The sequence below is a fragment of the Chrysemys picta genome, chromosome 9 (genome assembly GCF_011386835.1).
Source record: "Chrysemys picta bellii isolate R12L10 chromosome 9, ASM1138683v2, whole genome shotgun sequence".
In the NCBI taxonomy this organism is placed as follows: Eukaryota; Metazoa; Chordata; order Testudines; family Emydidae; genus Chrysemys; species Chrysemys picta.
In genome coordinates this window covers 63,708,885-63,730,754 of record NC_088799.1, presented here as the reverse complement: position 1 = coordinate 63,730,754, position 21,870 = coordinate 63,708,885, and the positions used below count along the sequence as shown (strand labels likewise).

The 21,870-nt window shown below is 50.5% G+C and overlaps 1 protein-coding gene across 4 annotated transcripts in view; it reads right to left on the bottom strand.

Moving 5' to 3' along the window:
• The window catches only part of LOC135973388 (uncharacterized), a 52,721-nt gene that overhangs the window by 16,564 nt on the left and 14,287 nt on the right, over positions 1-21,870 (bottom strand). The window contains exon 2 of one of the 4 annotated variants that reach the window (XR_010590203.1): positions 3,309-3,623. Coding sequence is in view for 2 of the 4 variants with exons in the window: in XM_065556406.1 (XP_065412478.1) it covers positions 16,974-18,275 (1,302 nt within the window). In the remaining 2 variants the exon portion in view is untranslated. Of the gene's footprint in view, positions 1-784; positions 20,081-21,870 lie in introns of those variants that run through there. The other 3 variants (XR_010590202.1, XM_065556406.1, XM_065556407.1) reach the window with 3 other exon arrangements.

Here is a 21,870-nt window from a genome sequence, read left to right as displayed (position 1 = left end):
AACAGAGAACAGCAGACAGAGAGCACATATACTGAGAGAAGAAACCACAGCCTACCTCCCACTCCCCTGCCAGAACCGGTGTACCATTCATAGGCCATGCCCTTCCAAACATAATCTCGAAGGGACTGAGCCCTAACCTGCCCTTTGGGAGAGCGCGAATGCCGAGCAAAACAAGGGGTAAGGCATCAGGCCACTTAAGGGAAGCCTCTTGTCACACCTTTGAGAGGTGTCGCATGAGTGTCTGATTTGTGCGTTCCACTACTCCACTGGCCTGCAGTCGCCATGGAGTGTGAAGCTTCCAGGGGATTTGCAGGGCATCCGATATCTTCTGAACAACTTGGGATGTGAAGTGTGTTCCACTGTCAGATTCCATCCACTGGGGGAGTCCGAAGTGGGGAATGATCTCCTTGACAAATTTCAGAGCCACCGTCTTGGCAGTGTTGTTATGGCGTGGGAAGGCTTCAGGCCATCCGCTGAATCGATCCACCAAGACGAAAAGGTATTTGAATCCTTGGGTCCGGGGAAACTCAGTAAAGTCTATTTGCCAAACCAGCCCTAGGCCTGGGGTAGGTTCCAGAGTGGCTGGTGGCACTGACACTCCTGGTCGAGGGTTGTTCTTTTGGCAGACTAGACATTCAGCCTGTACCTGGGAGGCCAGAGGTGTAAGAGTCTCCCTGCCAGCGTATAATTCTTTGTTTCTTCACTCAGGTTCCAGAGTGGCTGGTGGCACTGACACTCCTGGTCGAGGGTTGTTCTTTTGGCAGACTAGACATTCAGCCTGTACCTGGGAGGCCAGAGGTGTAAGAGCCTCCCTGCCAGCGTATAATTCTTTGTTTCTTCACCAGGGTCAGTTCTTAATGTCTTTTGTAGTCAGGAATTCCTGGACTTTGTGGTTTCAATGAAGCAAGTGTTCCTTCTTCTCTTTTCCTGAAACAGTGTGGTTCAGCATCATACAGGGGAGAGGTTACTAGCACATCTCCCTGTCTTTAAATAGGCATATCATCAGTCGGAGAGTCCTCCCGAGGTGGAGGGGTCTTTTTACAGTGAGAAGCCTGGGTTCAGGTGGGCAGTCCTTGGTACCTCACAGCGGTGTTGGTGGTTAACAGGACTTGGAAAGGGCCTTTCCAGTGTGGAGCCAAAGCAGTTTTTTGTTGATGGACTTTACGTAGACTCAGTCTCGTTATTTCAATGAATGGCAGGGCTGCTAGGGTCTTTGGTTAGCATGTCTTTTATCTGTGAGAAAAGAAACCTTACACATTTCATTAATGCCTGGCAGTGTTTTGCAGATCTCATAGTTGCTTGGGCACATTCAGGCCCTCCTTTTCTTGGTTGTCAGCCAAGTCTTAGCTGTGAACAATGCCCTTGGATGGTGCCAGCATCTTATCTTTGGACTGAGCTTGCTAGCTATATTTTTTCCTCAGTTAACTCGTTCTGTTCTTTTTCCTTCTCTCCTTCTTGGCTTCTTTTAACTTACAAAGGAAACTTCCACTCTTCACTCATACACCTTTTCCCAACAATGAACACATACACATTGCCATTATACACCCTTCTAGTAAAATAACTTCTATACAGAGCTTTGGAGCAACAAACCAGGACGAGCACACCTACTTTTGAGGAGTCCAACAAAGTTCAGGAGGCTCACAGTGGCTTTAAGGCAAGGGATGAGACCCACAGCAGCAATTAACAAGTCATCCACATATTGCAGGAGGAAGACCCTGTCCTCATTGTCCCACTCCTCCAAGTCTCTTGGCCAGGGCCTGGCCAAACAGAGTGGGGGAATTTTTAAATCCCTGGGCCAACACTGTCCAGCAAAGCTGCTTTTTAACCCTCCTTTTGTCCTCCCACTGGCTCCACTCTGGGGCTTGCAAGGCTGAGGGCTCAATTGCAAGGGTCATTATCCAGGCATTCTCTGGGGGTAAGGTGAGGGTTATTTCATCTTGGGTGAAATGCAGGGTGGCTCCTAAGCAACAAAGCAGGTCCCATCCCAGTAGAGGTGTTGGACAATCAGGGAGGTAAACCAGTTTGTGAGATAGAGTTCTGTTTCCCAAAGCACATTCCGCTGGGGCATATACTGGGCACTTGGTTCCTTTCCTTGTGGCACCCACCACAGTGAGGGACTCTGACACAGGCAGCTGCAGGGATTGGTTTACGGCGGTTCGTGCAGCTCCAGAGTCTATTAAAAAGTTTATGTCCAAGTCTCCCACCCTCATGTTTACTCGGGGTTCCAGGGGCAGGATAGTCCGTCTCCCCTGACACCCCTATTCTTGATCCTCCGCTGCCATCATAGGGGTACCTTCCCTTTCGGGGCACTCATTTTTCCAATGTCCCTCCTTTCGGCATATGGCACACTGGTTGCGACCCAGACGCCTTTCCTGTGAGCCAGGGCGCCCACGTCCTCATTCCCCGGCCCCTTCCACCTTCCTGGAATTTTCCCCTGCCACTGGCCTGTACTGCTGCAACCATCATTTTCGCTTGCCTCTTTTCCTTTTCTTTAGACACAACCCGATTACGCTCCACCTCAGACAGCAGGGTCCGCATAAGGACATTACAATCATTCCCGTCAGGCTTATAGCTAGCCAGGCACCCTTCAAAGACCGAGATAAACTTGCTTGGGTTCGTAGAGAATTCCCCTGCCTGTGCCTTAAAGGCTACTAGGTCCACCGGGTTAAAAGGCACATGGGTGTAAACCTGCATAGTAGTGGCCTGATTCCTATCTGAGCCATGTCTGGACACCACGGTCTCAGTGATCAACGGATAAAATTCCACCGAGGGGGCAATCTCTGGGACCTGAGACACCTTGTCTTTATATGGTGGGGGTGTGGTAGCCGAAGGGGACACCGGACCTGCCATTACAGCTGTGGGGGGGTTCTGGGGACTAACAGTAGCTACTACCGAACCTGTCGGGAGTCAAATTACACTTTTGCAAAATATCTAACCTATCTCTTAGCAACATAAACAACTGTACATACATATGTTCATTCCATTTACCCGTTTGCTGACAAAACAGAAGTAATTGAAGGATCGTGTTATAATTAAGTGATCCTTCCGGTGGCCACCTTTCCTGGTCCTCTAGCTGATATTGAGGCCAGTCTACTGTACAGAACCTTTTCAGTTTACTTTTAGTTATTGGATTTGCACCAAACACTTTCCAATTCACCAGAATGCATTCCAAGGGTGTACACCTTGCCCTGCCTGCCATACTCTGTCCCTGCCCCATAGGGAGACACTGGGCGTCCCCAGGTCATAACAGGTAGACACTGGGCATCCCCAGGTCAAGACAGATAAAGTCCCCACTGGACTGTTCCTACCTTATCCAAGGGTCCGGTTCTGCACCGTCGCCCTATCCACGGGACCGGTTCCCCACCGTCACCCGCAGCTGCTTCTCCACTACTTGAGCGCGTTGCACCATTGTGCCCTCCGCGGTCGACCAAACCACGTCTTCGCCGAGGCCCCGGTAAAGTCACCGGTGCGCGCTGGGCGTTGGTCGTCGCCGCAATCTGTCGACCTCCGAGAGGGGTCCGGGCAAGGCTAAATTTCAGCCTCGAGCCTCACGTTGGGCGCCAAAACTGTTGCCAGCACAGAGTGCCCGAGGCAAAGCAACAGCAGGTTCATTGCCCGGTGTGCTTCGCGCCAATAAACACACCAGGGGGAGAAGCAAACAAAGTTTATTTGGGATCCCAAAGCGGTGCTAGGAAACAGGCACGTCTCAGATCAAGCACATTAACAGGAACAGTTTTTCTTCTTTTATACATTTTGCAGTTAAGCCTCACCCCCCCCCTTCCCCTCTAGCCCTCCCTTTCTCCCCCCCATTCCTCCCTCTACCCCTCCTGTCCCTGGTAATAGTTAAGTCATTCTTGGCAGCTATAAGCCTAGCTTGTTAGTAACTTTTTTAAACCGTTATCTTGTCCTTTTTCCCTTCAGCCAGAAACATGCAGGCCTCATTATTACTGCTTGAGCAGGGGGTTGCACACAGATAACTGGTTGCTTACATATTCCAATTGCACCTGGCTTTTGAGGTTGATTAGAGTTTAAACATGGAAGAATAGAGTTTGGTTCACTTAGGCCTAGTGCAGGAAGGCTTCATTGACACTTAGTGGCCTTCCACCCTCCCGAGTTACCTAGGGTTATGCCTAGTGACGTCAACAATACTGCTCTCTTACATACAATGCAACTCTCCCACCTTTTCTGCCCTGCCTGTCCTTCCTGAACAGTTTATATCCATCCATGACAGTACTCCAGTGATATGAGTTATCCCACCAAGCCTCTGTTATTCCAATCACATCATAGTTCCTTGACTGTGCCAGTACTTCCAGTTCTCCCTGCTTGTTTCCCAGGCTTCTTGCATTTGTGTATAGGCACTTACGATAACTCGCTGATCGTCCTGCTTTCTCAGTATGCAGTACACATTTTGAAGGATTTTTGTCTGGCTCAAATAACCTCTAATACCTTGCCATATTAGTCTACACCTTGTCAGCCAGGTTTTCTCTTTGTTCAGTGGTATACATGGGTTTTGAGACTCTTATTACAAATAGCTGGTGATTAGTCAGTGTTGAGAAGTTAAGCTGAGACAGAATTCCTACTAACAGCTCCTTTAGTAGTTTGGATTTAAAATGTTTAGGCTAGGTGTCAGCAGTCAGCTAACACCAAGTTAGCACATTCCTGACTAGAGAGGAGGATACAAAAACACACAGATCTCTCAAGTAACTATGTACCATTTCTTAGGCATGTGTTTACAAGAACACAGCAAGCCCTAACAGATAAGGATGTTTTGTTCAAACCAGCAGGTATATAAGGGTGGTAACTAACACCATCTGGAGTATAATACATAACTTGTTTGTATCAATGTATAAAAGGAGAAGTCATAGGTGGGGCAACTTTGTGTTCAAAGAGGAGACCACATCGTGGGGTGCACCTTGAGCAGGTACGGGGCATACAAGGTGTTAGTGTACCTGTAACTCCTATGGGATTCTAGGACCCTGTTCTGTCAATGGAGGAACTAAAATCCAATCTATATACCACCTATGCCAGGGACCTGAGTCTGCATGTAAGCTATTGGCACATCAGGCAGCTAGGGTGACCAGATGTCCCGATTTTATAGGGACAGTCCCGATTTTTGGGTCCTTTTCTTCTGATAATGCCTGGGCAGATACAGTCTTGACTCCCTCTCCGAGAGCCCCATTCCCCCATACTGCAGGCTCCCTGTGCAGCCGGCTTTACTTCCTACTTTTCCATAGCCTAACTTGTTCCCTTCCCCCACTCAATCCCCCAGTGCCTTTCTTTCCCTCCACACCTTCCTACTTCCAATGTCTCCCAGGAGCCCCCTTTGCCTTTTATTGCCTATTTTGTCTCCCTGGATCCCCAGAGTCTGGAGTGAGAATGTATGTGAGAAACTGAGGTGGGGACTCAGATGTGCTGAGCAGTGCTGGAGCATGGAAATCAAATGGCTGGCAAACATGACCGCTCAGCTGGCTTTTCTCTATGGAGATGCATAAGAAACCCAGTTCTTCTACTGTTCAATCACATTAAGGCAGATTTATAAAGTGCATGTGTCATAACTATAAAGGGAAGGGTAACAGCTGTCCTATGTACAGTACTATAAAATCCCTCCTGGCCAGAGACTCCAAAATCCTTTTCCCTGTAAAGGGTTAAGAAGCTCAGGTAACCTGGCTGGCATCTGACCAAAGGACCAATAAGGGGACAAGATACTTTCAAATCTTGGGCAGGGTGGGAAGGCTTTTGTTTGTGCTTTTTGTTTGGGAGTTCATTCGCTCTTGGGACTGAGAGGGACCAGACATCAATCCAGGTTCTCCCCATCTTTCTAAACAAGTCTCTCATATTTCAAACTTGTAAGTAAAAAGCCAGGCAAGGCGTCTTAGTTTTACTTTGTTTTCTCAACTTGTAAATGTACCTTTTACTAGAGTGTTTATCTTTGTTTGCTGTACTTTGAACCTAAGACTAGAGGGGAGTCCTCTGAGCTCTTTAAGTTTGATTACCCTGTAAAGTTATTTTCCATACTGATTTTACAGAGATGATTTTTACCTTTTTCTTTAATTAAAAACCTTCTTTTTAAGAACCTGATTGATTTTTCCTTGTTTTAGATCCAAGGGGGTTGGATCTGTATTCACCAGGGAATTGGTGAAGGTCTCTCAAGGCTTCCCAGGGAGGGAATCCATTGGGATGGTGGCAGCGGACCAGAGCTAAGCTGGTAGTTAAGCTTAGAAGTTTTCATGCAGGCCCCTACATTTGTACCCTAAAGTTCAAAGTGGGGATACAGCCCTGACATGGTGGCAGAGCGGTGGGATCATTTTAAACCCAAAAGCCAGTAAGATTTTTTTTTTCTTCTAGCTGCTTGGAAAGCAGAGTTGAAGGTAGATGCATATCTTATCTCTCCTTGCCTGAAGGCAGAGGTGTTAAGTTTTTTTAACAAGGTCCTTTGTTAAGAAAAGTGTTCAATTAATGAGCAAACAAACGACTGGTAAAAGGAATTTACAAGCTGAATTGTTTTTTTTTCTTTTTACATCCTCGGGAGTAGCTAGTTAGAAAGTCTCTGTTAACCCAGCAGCAGCCAGAGCTGAGAGCTTCCCAGTTTCAGTAAACTGCAGAGGGGGTGACCCAGCACAAGAAAACAGGAAAATGACTACAAAAGAAGAAAAAGCCAAAGAGGAGGCCCACAAGAGAGCTATGGAGCTGAAAGAAAAAGAGATAGAGCTGAGAGATGGAGAAGAGAAAGCCAAAGAGGAGGCCCACAAGAAAGAGATGGAGCTGAAAGAAAAAGAGATGGAGGAGAGAGAAAAATAAAGGAAGCATGAACTGGAAGTAGCAAAGGCTAAGCCGGATACAACAGCCAATCCTAACAACCCCTCTCCAGGTACCACTTCCCATCCCAGAAAATTCCCCACCTACAAGGCAGGCGATGATACTGAGGCCTTCTTAGAAAATTTTGAAAGGGCCTGCCTTGGATACAGCATCGCTGCAGACCAGTACATGGTAGAGCTGAGGCCGCAGCTCAGTGGACCCTTAGCAGAGGTGGCGGCTGAAATGCCTAAGGAACACATGAACCGTTATGAACTTTTTAAAAACAAGGCCAGACTCAGAATGGGGCTAACACCCGAGCATGCCCGTCGGCGGTTCAGAGTCCTAAGGTGGAAACCAGATGTGTCATTTACCTGGCATGCCTACCACATTGACAAAAATTGTGATGCCTGGGTATCAGGAGCAAATGTTAAATCTCTGGAATATCTGCTTTCCCTAGTAAAAATGGAGCAGTTTTTAGAGGGTGTTCCTGAGGAAATAGAAAGGTACAGCCTAGATAGGAAGCCCAAAACTGTAACTGAGGCGGGGGAGATTGGAGCCAAATGGGTGGAGGTGGCAGAAAAGAAAAAAACTAGTAACAGTTGGAGCGAATATCAGAAGGGGCAAGCCGAAACAAAACCTTACCACTGGGGACAACCCAAGGCCCCACCCACATCCCAAGGGAAACCCCAGACGCCTTCTCACCCACCACACCCGTCTCCACCAACCAACATCGCCCCAGTGATACCTTAGCAGGGCAATGTTTTAAATGTAATGAACTGGGACAAAGAAAGGCTCACTGCCCCAAGAACCCCAACCGATTACAGTTCATTACACCCCAATCACACCAAAGATCCCCAGACCCAGATGCCTCTCTCATACCCTCGGAGCGAAGGGAAACCTTGAGAGTGGGCGGAAAGAAGGTTATCACTTGGAGGGACACTGGGGCACAAGTGTCAACTATCCACCAATCCCTAGTGGACCCCAAACTCATCAACCCGGAGGCTCCAGTGACAATTCAACCCTTCGTGTCACAGTCTGTAACCTTGCCTACAGCCAAGTTGCATGTCCAGTACAAAGGCTGGTCAGGAATGTGGACTTTTGCAGTCTATGACAATTATCCCATTCCCATGCTGCTGGGGGAAGACTTGGCCAACCATGTGAAGCTAGCCAAGAGAGTGGGAATAGTCACCCGCAGCCAGGCTAAGCAAGCTTTCACCCCCATCCCTGTTCCTGAGCCATCCACCAGGGCCCCGTCTGTGTTACCAGAGACCCAAACAAAGGTAGTGGAACTGGATCCCCTGCCAACGACTGAAACAGACGTAGTGGATCCAATCCCAGAGACCCAGCCAAAGCCAGTCCCAGAACCGGAACTGGCAACGCAACCAGCACCAGAACCATTGCCAGCACTGAGCCCAGCGCCTGCAAACCCATCTACAACTTCAACGCCAGAGGGCACTGACCTGGCGGAAGCAGCAAATAACCCTACCCAAGAGGCTCAGCCAGAGCCTGCGATACCACATAGTGCACAAGCGGACAGCGGTTCACAGTCAATGGAAACAGCCCCAACACCTTGTAGAACCAATGTGAATGAAATTGTTTTTAAGTTATCCACTGTACCATTGTAACTTCTGTTACTACATTGTAACTTTCATTACACTTGCCATTTTGCTACATTGTAACTTTCATTACACTTGCCATTTTGCTACATTGTAACTTCTGTGCCATATTGTAATTCAAACCCCATTTTAAAATGCTTACTCCATTTTGTAAGGGCTTGCTGCAACCTTCATTTTTGCAAACCCTGCTGTAACCTTATTAGTCTAGTTAAGATGTGTGAATGAGGGATGTATGGGTGATAGAATCAACCTCCAGCACCAGCCCGTCCTGATGAGATAAAGTTCAAATACCAACGGCTGAAGAACTAGACAACAGCCCTAACTCAAGCAAGAAGCATCCACCTTAAAAAGAAACAACAGAAGGAAGATCAAAGCCAGGTCCCAGGCTGACAGTCACGCCTGCAATTGACGGGTGATCAAGTCAAACCCAGAGGCGGCGTGACACAGCGAGACCTAGAGACTTTGAATCCAAAAACTCCTATAAAAAAGAAAGGGTGAGATGAGAGACTTTGGGTAACGTTCTGCTATCAACATCAAGGAGCATCGGTGCGCGCCCGACAGAGACCCGGCTCCCCCTCGTGCTCAGCTCTCCTGGCCAGTTAGCTGTCACGAGCTACGATCCCAAGCTGCGAACTCAAACTACACTCAGGACTGGTAACTATCCAGCAGCTGCAGAACATTTTGGTGTGTGTGTGTGTGTGACTGTATGTGTATAATCATTGAGGTATTTGTTAATAGTTACAGATTAATAAATGTGGCATCTTTGCCTTGACCCCTGAAACGATCCTGTATAAGTTTGTGGGACAACAACCTGCATCGCTTCCAGAGGGACCAAGCCCTAGTCCACAGTCCAAGGAGGAACTGATGTCTCCAGCATCAAGGGAACAGTTCCAGGCCGAGCAGGAAGCAGATGACAGCCTTCAGAAAGCTTGGGCGGCGGCGCAGAGCACCCCACCGCCTCTCAGCTCTTCTAACCGATCCCGGTTTGTTGTAGAACAAGGACTTTTATACAAGGAGACTCTTTCTGGTGGGCACCAGGAAGACTGGCATCCTCAAAGACAGTTGGTAGTTCCCACTAAGTATCGGGTAAAGCTCTTGAGCTTAGCCCATGATCATCCCAGTGGCCATTCTGGGGTGAACAGAACCAAAGACCGGTTGGGGAAGTCCTTCCACTGGGAGGAAATGGGCAAGGATGTTGCTAATTATGTCCGGTCTTGTGAGGTGTGCCAACGAGTGGGAAAGCCCCAAGACCAGGTTAAAGCCCCTCTCCAGCCACTACCCATAATTGAGGTCCCATTTCAGCGAGTAGCTGTGGATATTCTGGGTCCTTTCCCAAAGAAGACACCCAGAGGAAAGCAGTACGTACTGACTTTCATGGATTTTGCTACCCGATGGCTGGAAGCAGTACCCTTAAGCAACACCAGGGCTAAAAGTGTGTGCCAGGCATTAACAGACATTTTTGCCAGGGTAGGTTGGCCCTCCGACATCCTTACAGATTCGGGAACTAATTTCCTGGCAGGGACCATGAAAAACCTATGGGAAGCTCATGGGGTGAATCACTTGGTTGTCACCCCTTACCACCATGAAACCAGAGGCCTGGCGGAGAGGTTTAATGGAACTTTGGGGGCCATGATACGTAAATTCGTAAATGAACACTCCAATGATTGGAATCTAGTGTTGCAGCAGTTGCTTTTTGCCTACAGGGCTGTACCACATCCCTGTTTAGGGTTTTCACCATTTGAACTTGTGGCTGCGAGGTTAAGGGGCCATTACAGTTGGTGAAGCAGCAATGGGAGGGGTTTACGCCTTCGCCAGGAACTAACATTCTAGACTTTGTAAGCAACCTACAAAGCACCCTCCGACACTCTTTAGCCCTTGCTAAAGAAAACCTAAAGGATGCTCAGGAAGAGCAAAAGGCCTGGTATGATAAACATTCCAGAGAACGGTCCTTCAAAATAGGAGACCAAATCATGGTCTTAAAGGCGCTCCAGGCCCATAAAATGGAAGCGTCGTGGGAAGGACCATTCACAGTCCAGGAGCGCCTAGGAGCTGTTAACTATCTCATAGCCTCCCCCATTTCCAACATAAAGCCCAAGGTATACTATGTTAATTCTCTTAAGCCCTTTTATTCCAGAGAATTATACGTTTGCCAGTTTACAGCCCAGGAAACAGATGACACGGAGTGGCCTGAAGGTGTCTACTACGAAGGAAAAAAGGATGGTGGCGTAGAAGAGGTGAACCTCTCCACGACCCTTGGACGTCTGCAGCGACAGCAGATCAAGGAGCTGTGCACAAGCTTTGCACCAATTTTCTCAGCCACTCCAGGACGGACCGAACGGGCATACCACTCCATTGACACAGGTAATGCTCACCCAATTAGAACCCCACCCTACCGGGAGTCATCTCATGCCAAAACTGCTATACAAAGGGAGATCCAGGACATGCTACAGATGGGTATAATCCTCCCCTCTAATAGTGCATGGGCATCTCCAGTGGTTCTAGTTCCCAAACCAGATGGGGAAATACGCTTTTGTGTGGACTACCGTAAGCTAAATGCTGTAACTCGTCCTGACAACTATCCAATGCCACGCACAGATGAGCTATTGGAGAAATTGGGACATGCCCAATTCATCTCTACTTTAGACTTAACCAAGGGGTACTGGCAAGTACCACTAGATGAACCCGCTAAGGAAAGGTCAGCCTTCGTCACCCAGGCAGGGGTGTATGAATTCAATGTACTCCCTTTCGGGTTGAGAAATGCACCCGCCACCTTCCAAAGACTTGTAGATGGTCTCCTAGCGGGATTGGGAGAATCTGCAGTTGCCTACCTCGATGATGTGGCCATTTTTTCTGATTCATGGGCAGAGCACCTGGAGCACCTGGAAAAAGTCTTCGAGCGCATCCAGCAGGCAGGACTAACAGTTAAGGCTAAAAAGTGTCAAATAGCCCAAAATAGAGTGACTTACCTGGGGCACCAGGTGGGTTGAGGAACTATAAATCCCCTACAGGCCAAAGTGGATGCTATCCAAAAGTGGCCGGTTCCAAAGTCTAAGAAACAGGTCCAATCCTTCTTAGGCTTGGCTGGATATTATAGGCGATTTGTACCACACTACAGCCAAATCGCCGCCCCGCTGACAAACCTAACCAGAAAGAAACAGCCAAATGCAGTTCAGTGGACTGATGAGTGTCAAAAGGCCTTTAACCAGCTTAAGGCAACACTCATGTCTGACCCTGTGCTAAGGGCCCCAGACTTTGACAAACCATTCCTAATAACCACAGATGCGTCCAAGCGAGGCGTGGGAGCAGTTTTAATGCAGGAAGGACCGGATCAAGAATTCTATCTTGTCGTATTTCTCAGCAAGAAACTGTCTGAGAGGGAAAGCCACTGGTCAATCAGCGAAAAGGAATGCTACGCCATTGAGTACGCGCTGGAAAAGCTATGCCCATATGTTTGGGGACGGCGTTTCCAACTACAAACAGACCATGCTGCGCTACAGTGGCTTCATACCGCCAAGGGAAATAACAAAAAACTTCTTCGGTGGAGTTTAGCTCTCCAAGATTTTGATTTTGAAATACAACACATTTCGGGAGCTTCTAACAAAGTAGCTGATGCACTCTCCCGGGAAAGTTTCCCAGAGTTAACTGGTTAACAATTGTTCTTGGAATGAAACATATTGTTAGTTTTTATATAATCAGTAGTATGTCTAAAGGTACATGTGTCTTATTAACTCTGTTTTCTCCTAGAACTCCAGGAAGAAATCACAGCCAGTGTAGAACCAAATGCCCAACACTATCTGTGATTTGGGGGGCGTGTCATAACTATAAAGGGAAGGGTAACAGCTGTCCTGTGTACAGTACTATAAAATCCCTCCTGGCCAGAGACTCCAAAATCCTTTGCCCTGTAAAAGGTTAAGAAGCTCAGGTAACCTGGCTGGCATCTGACTAAAGGACCAATAAGGGGACAAGATACTTTCAAATCTTGGGGGGCGGGGGGAAGGCTTTTGTTTGTGCTTTTTGTTTGGGAGTTTGTTCGCTCTTGGGACTGAGAGGGACCAGATATCAATCCAGGTTCTCCCCATCTTTCTAAACAAGTCTCTCATATTTCAAACTTGTAAGTAAAAAGCCAGGCAAGGCATCTTAGTTTTACTTTGTTTTCTCAACTTGTAAATGTACCTTTTACTAGAGTGTTTATCTTTGTTTGCTGTACTTTGAACCTAAGACTAGAGGGGAGTCCTCTGAGCTCTTTAAGTTTGATTACCCTGTAAAGTTATTTTCCATACTGATTTTACAGAGATGATTTTTACCTTTTTCTTTAATTAAAAACCTTCTTTTTAAGAACCTGATTGATTTTTCCTTGTTTTAGATCCAAGGGGGTTGGATCTGTATTCACCAGGGAATTGGTGAAGGTCTCTCAAGGCTTCCCAGGGAGGGAATCCATTGGGATGGTGGCAGCGGACCAGAGCTAAGCTGGTAGTTAAGCTTAGAAGTTTTCATGCAGGCCCCTACATTTGTACCCTAAAGTTCAAAGTGGGGATACAGCCCTGACAGCATGTCACACAGGAGTAAGGCAATCTCCCTTCTCTTCTTCCTGTGCCTACATTTAGAAAAGGCTGAAGGGGCTGGCTGGGGAACTACAGAGCAGTAAGCCCAGCATCTGTATCTGGTGAACAAGTGGTTGAAACACTAGTTAAAAATAATATACTGAAACACCTGGAAATTGTGATATGACAGAGTCTAACCAAGCATGGCTTCTGCAGAGCTATTGATCGGAATTTGTTGAATGTGAGAAAAAAGAACCATTTAATTTATTTAGACTTTCAATGGGCTTTTGCCACGGTCCCTATCAAGAGGCTACTAAAGTACTTAAGTGTCAAGAGTAAGGACCCACAGCTAGCCTGCTTACCAGCTAAGTCAGGGGTGGGCAAACTTTTTGGGCCGAGGACCACAGCTGGATGGGGAAATTATATGCAGGGCCATGAATGTAGGGCTGGGGCAGGGGGTTGTAGTACAGGAGGGAGTGTGGGGTGTGTGTGGGGGGGGTGCAGTGTGCAGGAAGGGGCTCAGAGCAAGAGTGAGGGGTGCAGGAGGGGGCTCAGGGCAGGGGGTTGGTGTGCATAAGGGATGCGGGGTTTGGCAGGGGACTCAAGGCAAGAGGTTAGGGGGCTCAGGGCAGGGGGTTGGGGTGCAGTAGGGGTGCTGGCTTCGTCCCAGCGCTGCTTACCTCGAGTGGCCCCGGGGTGGCAGCAGGGCTAAGGCAGACTCCCTGCCTGCCCTGGCCCTGTGCCTCTCCTGGAAGTGGTCAGCATGTCTGGCAGTGGCTCCTGGGAGTCAGGTGGGGTGGGGTAGGTGGTTCTGCCATGTGCTACCCTCGCCTCTGGGTACCACCTCCAAAGCTCCCATTGGCCGTAGTTCCCCGTTCCCAGCCAATGGGAGCTGCGGGGGGCAGTGCCTGCGGGCAAGGGCAGCGCACGGACCCCTCTGCCCCCGTCTCCCCGGGGCCGCAGGGACATGGTGCCGGCTACTTCCAGGAGTGGCGTGGGGCTAGGCCAGGCAGGGAGCCTGCCTTAGGACTGCTGTGCCACAGGGTTGTCAATCCCGCGGGCCAGATTGAAAGCCCTGATGGGCCAGATCCAGCCCATGGGCTGTAGTTTGCCCTCCCCTGAGCTAGCTTAACCCTCAGGCACTCTAACAAGTGCAGCGGGGCCCCAGTTCAGCCAGCTGATTGCCCAAACTGCCTGATTGGCTGAAGAGATCAACAGGCCTGCTGTTAAGACCAGCAGCATGATGCTGGTTGTTCTAAGCATTTGTCCATGCCTGCTTGTTCCCAGCCATCTCCCTGCCTTGCCTCACTCTATGTAACCTGGGTCTGACCCTCAGCTCCAATTCCTGACTTCTGATTTCGGCTCTACCCCTTGGCTCTGGCATCAGGTCTTACTCCACTTCTGAGCCTCTGTTGTGAGTCCTGACTTCTGCCTCCAGAACTGACCCTCCGTTCCAATTCGTGAGTACCTGACACATGCTCTATCCACTAGGCCTGACTGCACACATTCTGGTCACTGACACTAAGGCCTGGTGTACACTACGGGTTTAGGTCAACTTTAGCAGCGTTAAATCGAATTAAGCCTGGACACGTCCACACAACGAAGCCCTTTCTTTCGACTTAAAGGGTCCTTTAAACCGGTTTCTTTACACCACCTCCGACGAGGGGATTAGCGATAAAACCAGCCTTTGCGGGTCGGAATTGGGGTAGTGTGGACGGAATTCGACGTTATTGGCCTCCGGGAGCTATCCCACAGTGCTTCATTGTGACCGCTCTGGACAGCACTCTCAACTCAGATGCACTGACCAGGTAGACAGGAAAAGACCCGCGAATGTTTGAATTTAATTTCCTGTTTGCTCAGCGTGGAGAGCACAGGTGACCACGCAGAGCTCATCAGCACAGGTAACCGTGATGGAGTCCCAGGATCGCAAAAGAGCTCCAGCATGGACCGAACGGGAGGTACGGGATCTGCTCGCCATATGGGGAGATGAAGCAGTGCTAGCTGAACTCCGTAGCAGTAAAAGAAATGGAAAAGTATTAGAAAAGATCTCCAAGGCCATGAAGGACCGAGGCCATAACAGGGACACACAGCAGTGCCGCGTGAAAATTAAGGAGCTACGGCAAGCTTACCACAAAGCCAGAGAAGCAAACGGAAGGTCCGGGGCAGAGCCGCAAACTTGCCGCTACTACGCGGAGCTGCATGCGATCCTAGGGGGTGCAGCCACCACTATCCCAACCGTGTGCTATGACTCTCTCACTGGAGAAACACACAGGGAAGACGGTTCGGGGAACGAGGAAGATGAGGATGGAGGTACTGTAGGTAGCTCACAGCAGCAAGGAAGTGGAGAAACCGGTTTCCCCAACAGCCAGGATATGTTTGTGACCCTGGACCTGGAACCAGTAACCCCCGAACTCACCCAAGACCCTCAGGGCACACAGGAGACCTCTGGTGAGTGTACCTTTGTAAATATTTGTAAACATTACACACAAAAAAGCAAGCGTGTTTAATGATTAATTTGCCCTGGCAATCGCGGCCAGTACATCTACTGGAAAAGTCTGTTAACGTGTATGGGGATGGAGCGGAAATCCTCCAGGGACATCTCCAGAAAGCTCTCCTTTATGTACTCCGAAAGCGTTTGCAAAAGGTTTCTGGGGAGGGCTGCCTTATCCCGTCCGCCATGGTAGGACACTTTACCACGCCAGGCCAGTAGCACGTAGTCTGGAATCATTGCATAACAAAGCATGGCAGCGTATGGTCCCGGTGTTTGCTGGCATGCAGACAATATCCATTCCTTTTCGCTCTTTGTTATCCTCAGGAGAGTGATATCATTCACGGTCACCTGGTTGAAATGGGGTGATTTTATTAAGGGGACATTCAGAGGCGCCCGTTCCTGCTCTTCTGAACAGAAATGTTCCCCGCTGTTAACCACGCGGTGGAGTGGAGGGGTGAAGTGATCATCCCAGAGAATCGTGTGTGTGGGGGGGGGGGCGGTGGTTTACTTGTGTTTGTGCCGCATGTTAACCGGGAAACTGCAGCCCCTCCTTTTACATTGAAAACCCATTTTAAATGGACAACCCAATTCATCCTTGATATGGGAAATGCGCTGCTGTTTGCAACCTTTCCCGCATGTTAAGAAGGTTAAAAAAGCCAAAACACTGTGGCCTACCATGGCTGCCTGCAAGCCGAAATATGCGACCTTGTAATGAAAGAGTGTACCCATTGTTCTCTAAAATGTGTCTTTTTTAACCACCTCTCCCTTCTCCTCCACCAGCTGCAAATGTTTCTCCTTCGCAGAGGCTAGTGAACATTAGAAAGAGAAAACGTAGGACGAGGGACGATATGCTCACGGAGCTGCAGATGTCCTCCCACGTTGATAGAGCACAGCAGAATGCGTGGAGGCAGTCAATGTCGGAGATGAGAAAAGCACAATATGAACGAGAGGAGAGGTGCCGGGCTGAATGGCGGGATGAAAAGAGCAAGTGGCGGGCTGAAGACGATAGGTGGCGTCAGCTTGCAGACAGACGGCAAGAGTCAATGCTCCGTCTGCTGGAGCATCAAACTGATATGCTCAAGTGTATGGTTGAGCTGCAGGAAAGGCAGCAGGAGCAGAGACCGCCGCTACAGCCCCTGTGTAACCAACAGCCCTCCTCCCCAAGTTCCATAGCCTCCTCACCAAGACGCCCAAGAACACGGTGAGAGGGCCTCCGGCCACCCAGTCACTCCACCCCAGATGATCGCCCAAGCATCAGAAGGCTGGCCTTCAATAAGAGTTAAAGTTTTAAAATGCAGTGTGTCCTTTTCCATCCCTCCTCCCCCACCCATCCCAGGCTACCTTGGCAATTATCCCCCTACTTCTGTGAGGAACTAATAAAGAATGCATGAATGTGAAAAAACAATGACTTTATTGCCTCTGCAAGCAGGAGGGGAGGGTGGGGTGGGGTGGTTGGTTTACAGGGAAGTAGAGTGAACCGGGTCGGGGGTGGGGTTTGGAGGGTTCATCAAGGAGAAACAAACAGAAGTTTCACACAGTAGCCTGGCCAGTCACAATACTCGTTTTCAAAGCTTCTCTGATGCGCACCGCGCCCTGCTGTGCTCCTCTAACCGCCCTGGTGTCTGGCTGCGCGTAATCAGCGGCCAGGCGAGTTGCCTCAACCTCCCACCCCGCCATAAAGGTCTCCCCCTTACTCTCACAGATATTGTGGAGCGCACAGCAAGCAGCAATAACAATGGGGATATTCTTTTCGCTGAGGTCTGAGTGAGTCAGTAAGCTGCGCCAGCGCGCTTTTAAACGTCCAAATGCACATTCCACCACCATTCGGCACTTGCTCAGCCTGTAGTTGAACAGGTCCTGACTCCTATCCAGGCTGCCTGTGTACGGCTTCATGAGCCATGGCATTAAGGGGTAGGCTGGGTCCCCAAGGATCACGATAGGCATTTCAACATCCCCAACGGTTACTTTCTGGTCCGGGAAGAAAGTCCCTTCCTCCAGCTTTCGAAACAGAGCAGAGTTCCTGAAGACGCGAGCATCATGTACCTTTCCCGGCCATCCCACGTTGATGTTGGTGAAACGTCCCTTGTGATCAACCAGGGCTTGCAGCAGCATTGAAAAGTACCCCTTGCGGTTTACGTAGTCGGTGGCTTGGTGCTCCGGTGACAAGATAGGGATATGGGTTCCGTCTATGGCCCCGCCACAGTTTGGGAATCCCATTTCAGCAAAACCATCCACTATTGACTGCACGTTGCCCAGAGTCACTACCTTTGATATCACCAGGTCTTTCATTGCCCTGGCAAATTGGATCACAGCAGCCCCCACCGTAGATTTGCCCACTCCAAATTGATTCCCGACTGACCGGTAGCTGTCTGGCGTTGCAAGCTTCCACAGGGCTATCGCCACTCGCTTCTCAACTCTGAGGGCTGCTCTCATCTTGGTATCCTGGCGTTTCAGGGCAGGGGAAAGCAAGTCACAAAGTTCCATGAAAGTGCCCTTACGCATGCGAAAGTTTCGCAGCCACTGGGAATCGTCCCATACCTGCAGCACGATGCGGTCCCACCAGTCTGTGCTTGTTTCCCGGGCCCAGAATCGGCGTTCCACGGCATGAACCTGCCCCAGTGACACCATGATTTCCACATTGCTGGGCCCTGTGCCTTGTGAGAGGTCTATGTCCATGTCAATTTCCTCATCACTCTCTTCGCCGCGCTGCAATCGCCTCCTCGGCTGGTCCGGGTTTCGCCTTGGCATGTCCTGGCTCTGCATATACTCCAGGACAATGCGCGTGGTGTTCATAGTGCTCATAATTGCCGCGGTGATCTGAGTGGGCTCCATGATCCCAGTGCTAGCTATGGCGCCTGGTCAGAAAAAAGGCGCGAAACTAGTATCTGATGGACCAGGAGAAGGAGGGAGGGCGGGAGGGAGGGAGGGCCGAGTGACGACATGGCGTACAGGTACAGGAACAGGGAATTAAAATCAAGAAAGGTGGCTGTGCATCAGGGAGAAACACAAACAACTGTCACACAGAATGGTCCCCCCAAAGATTAAACTGAAAACCCTGGGCTTAGCAGGCTGTTGATTTCACGGAGGAAGGGGAAGCAAATGAATACAGAACAAATCTATTTTTTACATCTTAAGCTGGCAGCCGACGGTGCAGCATGAGTGATAGCCGCTGCAGTATAATGACGACGGTTACCAATCATAATATACCATCGTCTGCCAAAAGGCAAGGGGCTGCTGCTGTGTAGCGCAATGCAGCCCCACGTCTGCCAGCCCCACGTCCGCCAGCACCCAGCATCGCCCTCGGCCTCTTCTGGGTGCTTAGCAGACAATACTGGGCAATTGGCAGAAAATAGTATAATACGACTGGTAGCCATCATCATCGAAACAGTAGCATGTCTGCCCAGGTGGCCATGATTGACAGCCATTCCAGTATGACGATGACGGATACCAGTCATAATATACCATCTCCTGGCAAGGGGCTGGTGCAATGCAGCCCTACGGCTGCCAGCCCCACGGCTATCACTCATGCTACACCGTCTACCGCCAAAAGGCAGTTAGCAGCTGCTGCTGTGTAGCAATGCAGTCCCACGTCTGCCGGCACCCAGAGGACATATGGTGACGGTGAGCTCAGCTGAGCTGAGCGGGCTCCATGCTTGCCGTGGTATGTTGTCTGCACAGGTAACCCAGGTAAAAAGGCGCGAATCTATTGTCTGCCATTGCTGTGACGAGGGGGGAGGGGCATGTACCCAGAACGACATGTACCCAGAACCGCCCGCGACACTGTTTTGCATCATCCGGGCATTGGGATCTCAACCCAGAATTCAAAGAAAAGGCGCGAAAGTAGTATCTGACGGACTAGGGGAAGGAGGGAGGGCGGGCCGAGTGACGACATGGCGTACAGGTACAGGGAATTAAAATCAAGAACGGTGGCTGTGCATCAGGGAGAAACACAACTGTCACACAGAATTGTCCCCCCAAAGATTAAACTGAAAACCCTGGGCTTAGCAGGCCGTTGATTTGACGGAGGGAGGGGGAAGCAAATGAATACAGAGCAAATCTATTTTTTACATCTTAAGACGACGGTGCAGCGTGACTGATAGCCCTCGGCATCTTTCTGGGTGCTTGGCAGCAAATACTGGGCGCTTGGCAGTTAGTGTATGACGATGGTCTTCAGGCCTATTGCACGATCTGCTGCTCGGGGAAGACTCTGCTAATGTGCGATGACCCAACTTGTAATAGGACGGTTAACAGTCGTAATACACCATCTACTGCCAAAAGGCAAGCCCCACGGCTGCCAGCACCCAGATCGCCGATGAAGGCTACCAGTCTACTGCACCGTCTACCGCCAAAAGGCAGTTAGCAGCTGCTGCTGTGTAGCAATGCAGTCCCACGTCTGCCGGCACCCAGAGGACATATGGTGACGGTGAGCTCAGCTGAGCTGAGCGGGCTCCATGCTTGCCGTGGTATGTTGTCTGCACAGGTAACCCAGGTAAAAAGGCACGAATCTATTGTCTGCCGTTGCTGTGACGGGGGGGGAGGGGCCTGACGACATATACCCAGAACCGCCCGCGACACTGTTTTTGCATCATCCGGGCATTGGGATCTCAACCCAGAATTCCAAAGGGCGGCGGAGACTGCGGGAACTGTGGGATAGCTGTGGGATAGCTACCCATAGTGCAATGCTCCGGAAGTCGACGCTAGCCTCGTACTGTGGACGCGGTCCGCCGACTAGAGCACCTAGAGCATTTTATGTGGGGACACACACAATTGGCTGTATACAACCGATTTCAATAAAACCGGCTTCTATAAATTCGAACTAATTTCGTAGTGTAGACATACCCTAAGTAATGGTGGGCTGAGGGGCAAAGTATTTTCATGGATCAAAAACTGGCTAGGCAGTGGACAGCAAAGAGTCAGATTAAATGGCCAACCTTCATTGTGGTAAAAGATTAAGATGAAGAGTGCCTCAAGGTTCTGTACTAAAGGTGTGTACAGCAAAGTAGCAAGATACATAGATAATGCTGAGTGTAGGGAGCCAGGGTGGCTTCCCTCCGAACCTGAGGGTAAAGTGCCTTTCTCTCAGCCTGAGTGGGCGGGGCCAGCCCAAGCTCGCTCCACCCCCCGGAAGGGGAGGGGTGGAACAGGAAGTATAAAGGGCGGGGCCCTTAGCTCAGTTAGGGCAGCACCAGGGAGGGAGGCAGACACAGACCGCGGGCTGCTCCCTTCAGAGCCTGCTGCCACACCAGGGGAGGCCCTGGACCCGTGGAAACCTCACCTGGAGGACGGACTGGGGCTGCCAGGACTGCCTGCTGCCAAGTACCCAGAGGAACTGGAGGAGCCGGAGGGGGAGCGGGAGCTGCCAGCAGCCGAGTACCCAGAGGAGGAGCCTGAGCCTGAGGGGGAGCCGGAGCTGCCAACAGCGGACTACCCCGACGCCGATCACAAGTTGTGGAGAATGTGGGTAGCGCCCCCTATCCCTGCCGAAAGGGATTAGAGCAAGGAGGCAGCGACAGCCCCTAAACGGAAGATGGAGATGGAAAGGCTTATCAAGGTGCTGGCCGAGACTCAGCAGCAGCAACAACTCATACAGCAGCTGGGTACCCACCAGCAGCAGTTGCTTCAAACCTTGGGGGCCCAGCACCGCGAACAACAGACTCAATGTTTCCAGCAACTTGCCACCCTGTGGCCGGGCCCCGGTGGAGCCCAGCCGGGCGGGGTGACCACCCCCAACCCTCCTGCTCCACCGATTCGCCTGGCCAAGATGGGGCCCGAGGATGACCCAGAGGCTTATCTGGTGACCTTTGAGCGGGTTGCTGCAGTAGCTGGTTGGGCGCTGGACCAATGGGCAACCCTGCTTGCCCCCTATCTAACGGGGCCGGCCCAGAAGGCTTACCGGGGGCTACCAGACGATGAAGCCCATGTTTACGCCAGAGTAAAAGCGGCTATCCTGGATGCCTTCGACATCACCCCGGAGACTTTTCGGCGACGGTTTCGGGGAAAGCTTTACCCCCCGGGGGCCCGGCCCCGAGCCGTGGCACAGGAATTAAAGGATGCAGCGTGCCGATGGCTACGACCCGAGCATCGAACTGTGGCTGAGGTGACAGAACAGATCATCCTCGAGCAATTCATGCACATCCTTCCGACTCCAGGAAGGGCGTGGGTGTTGCGGCACCGACCTCAAACTCTAAGTGCAGCAGTCACACTTATGGAGAACTTTCTAGAGGCCGAGACCCCAATAGGACCGACAGCCCGACCCCCAAGCTCTGGACCCGGCGCTCAGAAGCCGGAAAGGGGGTCCACCCCCAAAGTCAATGTGCCCGCTCGAGCCCGACGACCAAACGGCGGCGGCACTACTTTTCCCCGACGGCCCGAGGCCCCACAACCCACACCGTCTGGACGTTTGGCCCGTCCATCGGGCCCCGGCCAA